Below are 12,215 nucleotides of genomic sequence, written 5' to 3' on the forward strand. Positions count from 1 at the left end.
GTACCTGTGGCTCAAAGGAGTAGGGCGCTGGCCCCATATGCTGGAGGTGACAGGTTCAAACCCTGCCCCAGCCAAAAACTGAAAAAAAAAAAAATCAGATTATAAGTTACAAAGTAACATAAACGCAGTAACAAAACCCAGCTAACAGAATAAATAGGAAAGAGCATGAAAAGATGGTACAGATTTTATTGAAGTATTGAGATGATACAGAATATGGAGCCATTTCTGGTAGTTGAAGTTCGGCAGAAAGAAGAGGGCAATTTTAAAATGGATCTCAGAGAAAACCTAGGATTTGATTTGGTGAAGAACAGGAAGGAGGGCATTCCAGGCAGATGGAAGGGCATGTGGCAATCAGGAGGGCAGATGCCAGCACTGGGGAACTGGCTTGTGAAAAGAAGCAACGTGAAAGGGAACACGCATGAGGTGAGTCCAGGATCTTGAGCACCAGACTAAGAGCTTCTGCTCTGTTCACCAGGCAATAAGGGACAATTTCTAAGGACTGGAGCAATGCCACACTCAGAAGTGTTCCTATTCAGGCTAACAGAGAGAAATGCTCGGTGGGAAATGAACACACGATAAAAGCATGAGCAACAAAGAGGACGTGAACATGAAAACTAGAGTAAAAAAGGAAGGTGTAATTTTTTAAAAGGTTATAGTAAAAAACTCAGCTGCATTTGGAAATTTATTCACTAAAAATTCAACAAATGTTCACTGACTATTTATGCTATATAAAGCACCGGAATAGGCTTTGTAAAAGACGAGTAAGATAAAATTCCCTGTTCTCAACTAGATAACATGGTAGTCAATAAAACAGGATACAGAAGATAAATAAAAAGGAAACGAGGGCAAGTGGTGTGGGAGTGGCAGGAAGAAAGAGAAAACTTTCTGATTGGAGCGTGAGAACGGATCAGAGAAGGAGTGGTTTTTAAATCAGGACAGATCTGACTGTGGTAATGTGGAAGAAGGGACTTCCTGCCGGGGGATCTCCCACAATCAAATAATCAAACGTAGGGAATCATATAAGATAATAAGGAAATCACACGTGGTTTAGTTTGAAGCTTAGGGCACATCTTGAAAACTGATGAGAGATGAGACTAGACAGGCAGGGGTGAGTACCAGGCTAAAACATTTTATTCAAATACAGCAAAGTGTGAACGTGACAGTGGGCTAGCCGTTAGGAATGTAATGTTTCAAGTTTTAAACATGTTGAAGGTTTTAATATTTTTGCTATAAATTTTAACCTTTGGCAGAGACAGGTATGGGAAAAGTCCTTCCTAAAATGTGTCTTTGTAAATTCTAACAGAGATTAAGTTCTTTGGTTTCAAAACTGCTCTTCAAAAAGATATACATCCCTGCAAAGTTAATACATCAAGGCAGATGATCAATATTGGACAAATATAATTTATTCATGGTGATTTCATTTTGTTACTGACATTATCTGCCCTGGGAAAATGAGAATTTTGATGAAGCAGACGAAAGAACAAAGGAATAAATTGAGGCTACTGATTCGAAAGCAGACTTTGGGGATGCTGTAGAAATTAATGTGAGTGTAAAAGGCAGTTGGGCAGTGACTGTGTAGTTGAGGCCTAAAAATGGGGATAAACTTTACCTCCTCATAATTTTATCAGGTACAATTCTTAGTTTATGGACTTTGATTATAGTATTTGAGTTTTGGAACAAAATAGTCTTATACCAAAATCCCTATAAAGTTAAATAAAGGTATGTTTCACCACAATATTTTACAAATATAGAAAAGACCTTAGCCAATATTTTCTGCATGTTACACAGAAAAAGACTTAGAATTTGTTTCTATTTGCTACACTCTTCATGAAATTTTTCTTTCTAAAGTTAAAAGATAGTTTGACTTTATGTACTTCTTTTTAAAATACACCTATTGCTCATATATAATTAAAATAATGCTTTATTATAAGAATAAAGGCTGTCCATACTTCTGAGGACATTACCTAACACAATGTTCATTTTTCTTTCTTAAAATGGAAATTGAACATTTTTGAAGATTCCATATTATTGCCATAAATTATGACAGTAAAACAAATTTTCTAAAATTAAAAAGATGAATGTCTCTTCTTAGCATCTTATTTTCTAAAAATCATAAATTCTTCCTTCTGTAAGAACATATAACTTAGAGTACAAATGGTTTTTGGTTTAGGGTTTTGGTGGGGGTACAAATGAATGCTATTCAAATTTCAGATTAAATTTTAAAACTTTCTATACATTAACGAATCTAACTAAAGCCCAACTACAAAATGTAATAGTAATATAAGGATTACTAACCCAAATGTTTGGCCAATAAGCTCTACATGACTAGATTAGTAAAGATTTAGAAATTAAATACATTTATCTCATACGGATCTTGTGAATAGAAAATGAAGTAGTTGATATGAATCACTAGACAAAGTGCCTGGCACACAGTAAGACTCAATTAATTTTTCAGCTTTCATTATTGTTAAGTGGATTGTCATAAAATAGATCTTAGATTGATATCAGTAATGTCTCATTCAAGTTCTCAGCCATATTACCATGTAAATTATTGAGGCCCTATGAAATAATAAAGTGACATTGTAATTTATTGTATTATATTGAAGATCTAATTGTATAGGACTGTATTTAATTGTATATAAATTTAAAAATATACAAATGGAGTTTTGCATATATAGCTCCTGTTAATGCAAGAGTGTGACTAACATTTTTGAGTTTTAAGCAGAGTTTACTTTTGATCAAATACAGCACCGTATTGCTATGCAGAATGGGAAACTGGATGGAAACAACCTGGAAGGTGGTTCCCAGCAAGCCCCCTCGACTCCTCCCAACACCCCAGATCCACGAAGCCCTCCAAATCCAGACAACATTGCACCAGGTAACTAATCCCCTTCCAAACAGAATGATAAAATCGCTGTGTACTAAAAGATAGGACGTGAGTCATTTGAAGCCTTTACTAAGTTGTGTTTAAATAATACATCCTTTTGGGGCGGTGCCTGTGGCTCAGGGAGTAGGGTGCCGGTCCTATATGCCAGAGGTGGCGGGTTCAAACTCAGCCTCGGCCAAAAAACCACAAAAAAAAAAAATAAATAAATAATACATCCTTTTCATTAACTATGTTTTTGGATAAATTCAAGATAAATGGAAAAATTCAGACATAAGGAACCACGTAAAACATTTATGATAGCTTCAATTCCTTTAAAGTTTCATTGTGTTTGTTGGTAATCACTTATATTAAAAATTAAGTCATTTGCAATTATATAGAAGATCTAATTGGACTATACAATTTATGAAAGTCTATGTAATATGTTACGATCTTTAATTTCACAATAAATTCATGACATATTAATTATAATCCTCACTTTACAAATTAAGAAACTGAGGTTATGAATGTCTATGAGGCCATATCGATTAATCAAGAGTTAAACAAAATTCCCAAATGCCTCAGGTGAAGTGACCTCATGGGAGACATTGCTTTTGTCATCTCTGCTGCCTTCCAGGGCTTCAAATGCAGTTCCTTGACAGTGTATATTTTTTTATCATCTTTAAAGAGAAGAACATTATTATCCAGTCAATATATTCTTTAAATATAAGCATCTTTCAAAAAAACTGTAATATGTCTTTAGACAACCACTTTTCAAAGTAACTTATAGCAAGTGTCTTTGAAAATCCAAGCATTTCCTCAAGGGTAATGTATAAAGTAGGCTTTTAAATTTTTAAATAATTTTATCTTGAAATGAGTGATATCTGTCATTTTTGTGGTAAATTTAGCAGAAATACTTTCAGAATCTTTCCCAAATGCAATACTTTTTTGGAAAATATGTAGGTGAAGCATCTGTATAACATTAAATGTTATTTAAAAATAGGTCACTGGTAAGCTTGAACTTATTAGAGCATTATTACTGAACACAGTGAGAAAAACTATTGCTAGATCTAGTAAAATAACACTGAAGGAGACCAACTAGGCACAATTAAAATCCGGAAAATTCTGAAATAAAGTATTTCAATAAGTTCTTCAATAGCTTTCAAACAAAAGTTATAATAGAAAAGCAGGTAACAGGGTCTACATCTATAGCATTAACTACGTGGGAGAAGAAACAAGCTTTAAAATCAGAGAGATCTAGGTTTAACCCAGTAACTCCTTCCATTTTACTACTGTGATGGGAAAGAAAACAAATCTCTTTGGGCCTCAGTTCCCTCAATTTATAAAATAAAGAAAACAAATCTCACTGCACTGGCTTGTTAGAATTAAGTGTGATAAGTACAATCCCTACCATACCATATTCTCTCCCCATCCATCTTTATATCCTTCTTACACAACAGTATTCTTACATAACATTATTCTTACACAACACACATACTCTTTTTTTTTTTTGGTTTTTGGCTGGGGCTAAAACCCACCACCTCCAGCTTACGGGACCAGCGCCCTACTCCTTGAGCCATAGGCGCCGCCCAGCAACACACATACTCTTTTTAGTACAACCAATGTGCTGCAACCCTTGCTTTTGAATTTTTGCAGGTTTATTTTTTTTAATAGGAAGAGAAAGGACATATGCAAATGTCAATTTTAATACTATTTGGTGCTCTCGTCACATGGAATTTTTATTATGTGGCCATTACTATATGAAATTGCTAAATGAATAGAAGAATTAATTTCTGTTCTCAAAGAATCCGTACATTATGAATAGACACAAGGGTTCAATGTACTTTATTTGGGGGATGGAGAACTCAAAGCCCTGGCTTCACCACTGTACAATGTATTCAGGTAACAAAATTACTTGTAGTCCATAAATTTATACAAAAAACTAGACATAATAGACATAAGGAGATAGGAAAGACGCCTAAGATATACTCATAGTCTCACTGTGTCTACATGATTCAATATCATATGTACACTTTATTTACCATCAGGAGCATATATGTGTGTGTGTGTGTGTGTGTGTGTGTGTGTGTGTGTATAACAGGCACTCAGTAAACATTTTAAATTAATTAATTGTGATATCTAAAGTATAGTATAAATTAATGTAAGGCACACACTTTTTTAAAAGTTAAATGAACAATTTACTGAACAAATATACATTAAGACAGTCAGGGACAAAAATAACTGTATGATTTGGAAAAATTAAACATTAAGAACAATGGTTTCTTTTTATAAAGGAGCTTTAAAATGTTTAGTAGTATCTGAGTGCTGATTTCTAAGGGACTATTTCTCATAAACTTACCCCAGCATGAAAAATAAAATATGGCAAAACGTTAGATGAAGTTTAGTAACTCTCAGGCACTCTGTGTTTACTTATTCTTGCTCTATTTTTCCAAAGGATATTCTGGACCACTGAAGGAAATTCCTGCTGAAAGATTCAACACCACAGCTATCCCTAAGTACTATCAGTCTCCCTGGGAACAAGCCATTAGCAGTGATCCGGAGCTTTTAGAGGCTTTATACCCTAAACTTTTCAAACCTGAAGGCAAGGCAGATCTGCCTGATTACAAGAGCTTTAACAGGTAATTCAATTTTCCTGAGTAACACTGTTGGTGTGTAATACCAAGATTTTACCATTGTGGTACAGAGAACCCAATCTTCTAGGAGAAAAATAATTTTTTTAAAGAAAAATTTTAAATAGCAACATAGGAAGGATATCTTCTTAACTTACACAGAGACTTCCTTTTGAAATATTACTAATATTTTTTTCCTTGGTCCTTTTTAGTATAAAAGTGAAGAAAATAATTCAGAGACTATTGTAGTTATAACATTAGACCTCCCCACACACTTCAGAAATGTTGTTTAAATAATAATTTCTAATCCAAACATTGATATTAGTTTATGTGTTATTTCAAATGACAATATTGTTCAAGAATTTTAGAAATAATTCACATGTAGGACAATATGAGAATTATTGTGTTACTCTAGGTTTCAATTTATATTTTTGCATGCTTTAAGCCAGATTAAAGTAACTAGAGACTTAATGGCCCAAGATCCTACCTAGCAGATGTACAAATCAAAACTTAACGTACCAAAAATATTGACAAATACATCTGTGGTTTATACAATGGGCATTGATTTTTCCTGCTATTCATCTTTTATAATTTCCATGAAGATTTTAGATATTTGTAATGATTTTATAATCCATTCTTTGACCAGTTAACATTCGTTTTACAGTAAAATATCTTTAGTATACTATCTAATACTTATAAGATAATTAGATTCAATTTATAGGCTGCTAAATATTCATTTAAAAATAAAAAAATTAAGGAATAAGTCTTTGATTTACAAAAAGAGAATGCCACATACACTTCATTTAAATCATACTCTTCAGCATTTTAATTACTATACTATTTAAATTTCGGTTTTTACATGCACACTACTATATCAGGAATATAACTATTGCATAAAAGAGGCATACCACACAATTCAAAGAGGGCTTGAGGAGTATCGAGGAAAGATGATTGAGATGCCCTTTCCAATCAGTGTTCCAATTTTATCCCCCCAAAAGTGTAGAAAATGATAAAAGTAAAACCCTGGGGGAAAATGATGTTAATACTTCCGGCTTTTGAGATTGGTGCTTAAGAAATGTTATAAGTCTTCTTAAGAGATGTCTTAAGTCTTTTCTGGATCTTATGGCTTCAGTACCTGCTGAGTAGCTTGCCAGCAGTTCTACAAACACACTGATATAGTTCAGTCAGTTATAAAAAGATACCTGTTGATTGTATAAATAGCAGATGAGTGCTATATCAATGCACTTGGCCCTCCAACAAAGGGCCAAGAAGTAATAGTGCTGCATCAATGAGCACAATACTTCCCAAATGTAGCCCCAGTGTTAAATCAAAGTGTGTGTGTGTGCATGTGTGTATGTATGTGTATGAGAAAGAATAACAGAAAATTTAACCTACTAATACTTCTCCTTTACTTGCAAAAATGGTGTCATTCCTTTTTAAATCATCCACATAGAAATAAAATACTTTAATTAAATTTAATTAATTTAAATTATTAATAATTTAATGATTAATTTCTATGTGGATGATTCATCGAATCATCTATGGATGATTCATCCATAATTTCTATGTGGATGATTTAAATTAATCATGAAATAATTAAATTTAATCAACATACTGAGACTCTTTATGATCATTAAATAACATTAACAGATGAACTAAAACATGGCGTGATACACAGACACACCGCACACGTAGCTTCATGATCCTTTCATTCTTAAAGCATATGTAAAAGGGTATGCAAAATGTAAAGCTTTATCTATTGCATGGACTGCTTAGAAGTCTTCTTATGCCTCATTTTATTGTGCTTTGCTTCATTGCACTTCACAGATGGAGTGTGGATTTTTACAAATTGAGGGTTTGTGGCAATCCTGTGTCAAGTAAATTTATTGGTACCATTTTTCCAATAGCATGTCTTCACTTTCTATCTCTGTGTCACATTTGGGTAATTCTTGGAATATTTCAAACTTTTTCATGGATTATTATGTGTGTTACAGTGATCTCTGCTCAGTGATCTCTGATGTTATTGTTGGAATTGTTTGGGGGGCACCATCAACCATGCTCATATGTGTATAAGATGTGGAACTTCATTGGTATTATGTTTGCTCTGGCTGCCCCACCAACTGGCCATTCCCCTGTCTTGCTCCCTCTCCTCACGCCTCCTGAGTCTCTGAGACAGAACGATATTGAAACGAGGCCAGTTTATAACCCTACAGTGGCCTCTAAATGCCCAAGTGAAAGGAAGAGGTTCACATCTCTCACCTTAAATTAAAAGCTAGAAATGATTAAGCTTAGTGAAGAAGGCAAGTTCAAAAGCGGAACAGGCCGAAAGCTAGACCTCTTGCACAGTTAGCCAAATTATGAATGCAAAGGAAAAGTTCTTGAAGGAAATTCAGAGTGCTACTTCATGAAAACATGATTGATAAGAAAGTGAAACAGCCTTATTTAAATTCCCTTAAGCCAAAACCTCATCCAGAGGTTAGCAAGGCCCTAACCTCTTTTATTCTGTGAAGGCTGAGAGGGGTAAAGAAGCTGCAGAAGAAAAGTTCGAGCTAGCAAAGGTTGGTTCATGAAGTTTAAGAAAAGAAGTTGTTTCTAAAACGTGGAACTTCAAAGTGAAGTAGCAAAGTGATAGAGAAGCTACAGCAAGAAAGATTTAGCCAAGATCACTTATGAAAGTGGGTACCCTAAACAACAGATTTTCATGCAGGAAAACTTAGACTTTCATAGCTTTCAATGCTTTACTTCAAAACTTCAAAGGGCAGGCTGACTCCCTCTTGTTAGGGGCTAGTACTTCTGATGACTTTAAGTTGAAGCCAATTCTCATTTATCATTCTGAAAATTCTAAATCTACTTGCAGATTATGCTAAATCTGCTCCTCCTGTGCCCTATCAGTGGAAAAGCAAAGCCTAAATGACTACACATCTGTTTACAGTATGGTTTGCTAAATATTTTAAGCCTAAGATTGTGAGAAATAGTGTCCCCACAAAAGGATTCCTTTCAAAGTATTACTTGCTCACAGACAATGGACCTAGTCACCCAAGAGCTCTGATAAAGAGAAATAAAAGAAGATTAATGATATTTTCATGCTTGCTAACACAACCACCATTCTGAACCCCAGGGATCAGGGAATAATTTTAACTTTCAAGTCTTATGACATAAGAAATACATTTCATAAGGCTAAGGCCATATATAGTGATTCCTCCAAAGCAGTAGTTCTCAACCTTCCTAACGCCATGAACCCTCAATACAGTTAAAAGAGGTCAGGACACACAGGTTGAGAACTGCTGCTCTAATGGATCTGGACAAAGTAAATTGGAAATCTTCTGGAAAGGATTCACTATTCTAAATGCTATTAAAAACATTTGCAATTCGTGGAAGGAGGACAAAATATCAACATTAACAAGAGTTAGGAAGAAGTTGATTCTAACCCCCACTGATGACTTTTATGGGTTCAAGACTTCAGTGGAAGATGTTCTGAAAATAGCAAGAGGAATCTAATTAGAAGTGGAATCAGAAGATGTTGTGATTGATTGCTGCAATCTCATGATAAAATTTGGACAAATGAAAAGTTGCTTCTTATTGGTGACCAAAAAAAAAACTATTAGCCTGAGATGCAATCTCGTCCTGGTGAAGATGCCATGACCATTGTTGAAATGACAACAAAGAGCTTAGAATATTCTGTAAATTTAGTTGCAAAGTAATAGCAGAGTTTGAGAGGACAGATTCAAATTTTGAAAAAAAATTCTACTGTGGGTAAAATGCTATCAAATAGCATCAAATTCTACAGAGTAAACATTTGTGAAAGGAAGAATCAATTGATACAGTAAACTTCATGTTGTCTAATTTTAAGAAGTTGCCACAGATACCCCAACCTTCAAGACACTATCCTGTTGAGTTAGTGGCCATCCACATCAAAGCAAGACTCTCCATCAGCAAAAATATCACCACTCACTGAAGCCTCAGATAATTGTTAGCATTTTTAGCAATAAAGTGTTTTTAAGTAAAGTATGTATTTTTTTTAGACACAATACTATTAAACACTTAATAGACTAGAATTTAATAAGAATTAAGACATAATTTTTATATGTCTTGGGAAATCAAAAAATTTGTGTGACTTGTTTCATTGCAGTATTTACTGTATTTTGGTGGTCTGGAACTGAACTCACAACCCCAAGATATGCCTATTATATCTTTGGTATAAATGCTTACCAAGTCAAAAAGAAGTCATATAGGTAGACTCCATTATCAGCTATGGCAGACTAGTTTACATCAGAATTGACTTTATAAAAATAGCAAGAACATTTAGTTTTTAAAAACTGGTAAAAGAAAAGAAGATTTACCAAGGAAGCAGGTAAGGCCAAGATCTTAACAATAAGGGAAATTCGGAAATGTTAAACCCAACATTTGGTACCATTTTCCACCTTGATGTACTGATTTATTGGCAACAACTAACAGTCTGAAAAGCTGAGTAAATCTTTCAGCAATTTCCAGTCTGGTAAGACCAAAATCAAAAGTATAGGGTCTTCCAAGGAGGAGGAGGCCTGGCAAATATTCTAAGCTTTCAACTGGGAACCCTAAAGAATTATGTCATTGGAGTAAAGGTGAACAAGTAATAGACTAGCCTTCATGAAGCCACCCCCGATCAACACAGTCTTATATTGAATAAATGCCACTTCAGCTTAATCGGACTGCCAGCATGACAGAAGTGCATCCCCTCTGCAGGGAAGATGACATCATTCAGAGATGCCAATAATCTCTACAGGGTTTTTTTTATTTTCAAGTTTTAAAATTGTGGTAAAATACCCATAACATAAAATTTAACATTTAGCAATTTTAAGTGTACATCTCAGTGAGATTAAATGCAATATACTCATAATGTGCAACTCTCACTACCATCCATCTGCATCTTTTCATCTTGTAAAACTGAACCTCTGCACCCATTAAACGATAATTCCCCATTCCTCCCGTCTTGCCCTGACCATCACCCATTCTATTACACTTTCTATCTCTATGATTTTTACTACTCTAAGCAGCCCATATAAGTGGAATCATAGCAGAATTTGTCTTTTTGTGACTAGCTTATCTTATTTAGAATAATGTCCTAAACTTTAAAAAATTATAAGTTTATGTTTCCATAAAAGTCAAAATGTTCATGACTGCTAGGAGCGAGAGGGGGTTGTGACTGGGCAAGACATGTACAGGGCTTTGGAGGAGCCATTAAAACGTGTAGTTATTTCAAGATTACTTATTTTATACACAGAATTATGTGCATTTCTATGAGATTTTCTGTATTTGTGTTATGCTGAAGGATAGAAATGTCTATAAAACTCATTAAAAGGAATTAATAGCAGATTAGACACAGTTGAAGATAGGATTAGTAAACTGATACAGAAAATGTTCCAACTAAAACATAGCAGGGAAAAAAAGATTTAAGCAAACAAGATACTTGTAATAGTCATAAAAATGCCGATATATGCGCATAACTAGAGTTTCAGCATGGAATAAGAGAGAAAACAATATTGGAAGAATTAATGACCAAGAATTTTTCAAGATTGACGAAAGACATCAAGCCTCAGGTTCAAGAAGTACTACACTACCCAAGAACTCAAGAATAAATTCAACATAAACCACACAAAGGTATATTATTGTAAACTAAAGACCATAAGAAAATCTAAAGATAGGGAATAATAGACACATTATTTTAAAATGAGTAAAAATAAGAATTATGAAATTATGGAAGAAAAAGGAATAACATCTTTTAAATAATGAAATAAATAACTGCCAACCTAACATTCTATACCACTGAAGATATTATTTAAAGGTTAGAGTTAAAATAAAACCAAAACCTACTTCTTAGACATTTTCAAACAAAGATGCTGTGTGTTGGCCCCTGCTAAACAATAAGACAAGAAAAATAAATAAATGGCATAAGCATAAGAAAGGAAAAATAAGATTGTCATTCACAAATGATATGATTATGTCTATAGACAAATTCAAAAGAAGCTGCAGGTAAATCATGAGAATTAGTAAGTAAATTTAGCAAGAGTACAGAATATAAGATCAACATAAACATTATTGTTTTTAAAATACAACAACAAATATTAGGAAAAATGATATTCATTGATTTTACCTTATGACTTTGCACTTTACGCATTTTACACTTCAATAAAGTTTTTATTTCAAAAATCACATAGGCAAAACAATCTCAATTAGTATCTGAGTCTTTATAAAATTAAATGTGATAAAAAGCCATTCCTTGATTAGTCTAGAATACAATCCAATCATTTAAAATAGAGATTGAAATCATTTCCAGAATAAAATGTGTTATTTTCCCTGTTGAAGGTTAACAGGATTTTATTTTATGAAACTATTCAAAATCATGAGAAATTAATTTGACCAAACTTTAGTTTGTCACACATTTTATATGTTTAAAAAATAAAATTTAGTAAGTTTTATTTTCTTTTGTTTATTAAACAATTCAACATATTATTACATTAAGACTTTATTATGCTATAAGCATTCTTATTCATTTTTGCAAAAACATAAATGGGAGAAATGGAGAGAGAGAGAGAAATAAGCAATTTCTAGGTATTTCTAAAGTCCTTGCAAAGAGTAAAATGATACTGTTTGGCAATCCTGCATTATTATATTTAATTATTAGATACTGTTAGTAAAGCATAAAAGGGTTAGAAGTAATCTGATAGGGTTCAGCAGTGATAATG

The 12,215-nt window shown here is 33.5% G+C and overlaps 1 protein-coding gene across 1 annotated transcript in view; it reads left to right on the forward strand.

The window, feature by feature from the left end:
* Positions 1 to 12,215, forward strand: part of MYOZ2 (myozenin 2) — a 39,907-nt gene that overhangs the window by 19,753 nt on the left and 7,939 nt on the right. Inside the window, exons 4-5 of the mRNA XM_053572616.1 lie at positions 2,749 to 2,878; positions 5,319 to 5,502. Coding sequence (XP_053428591.1) covers positions 2,749 to 2,878; positions 5,319 to 5,502 — 314 coding nt within the window. The remainder of the gene's footprint in view (positions 1 to 2,748; positions 2,879 to 5,318; positions 5,503 to 12,215) is intronic.

This window comes from Nycticebus coucang, chromosome 1 (assembly GCF_027406575.1).
Source record: "Nycticebus coucang isolate mNycCou1 chromosome 1, mNycCou1.pri, whole genome shotgun sequence".
In the NCBI taxonomy this organism is placed as follows: domain Eukaryota; kingdom Metazoa; phylum Chordata; class Mammalia; order Primates; family Lorisidae; genus Nycticebus; species Nycticebus coucang.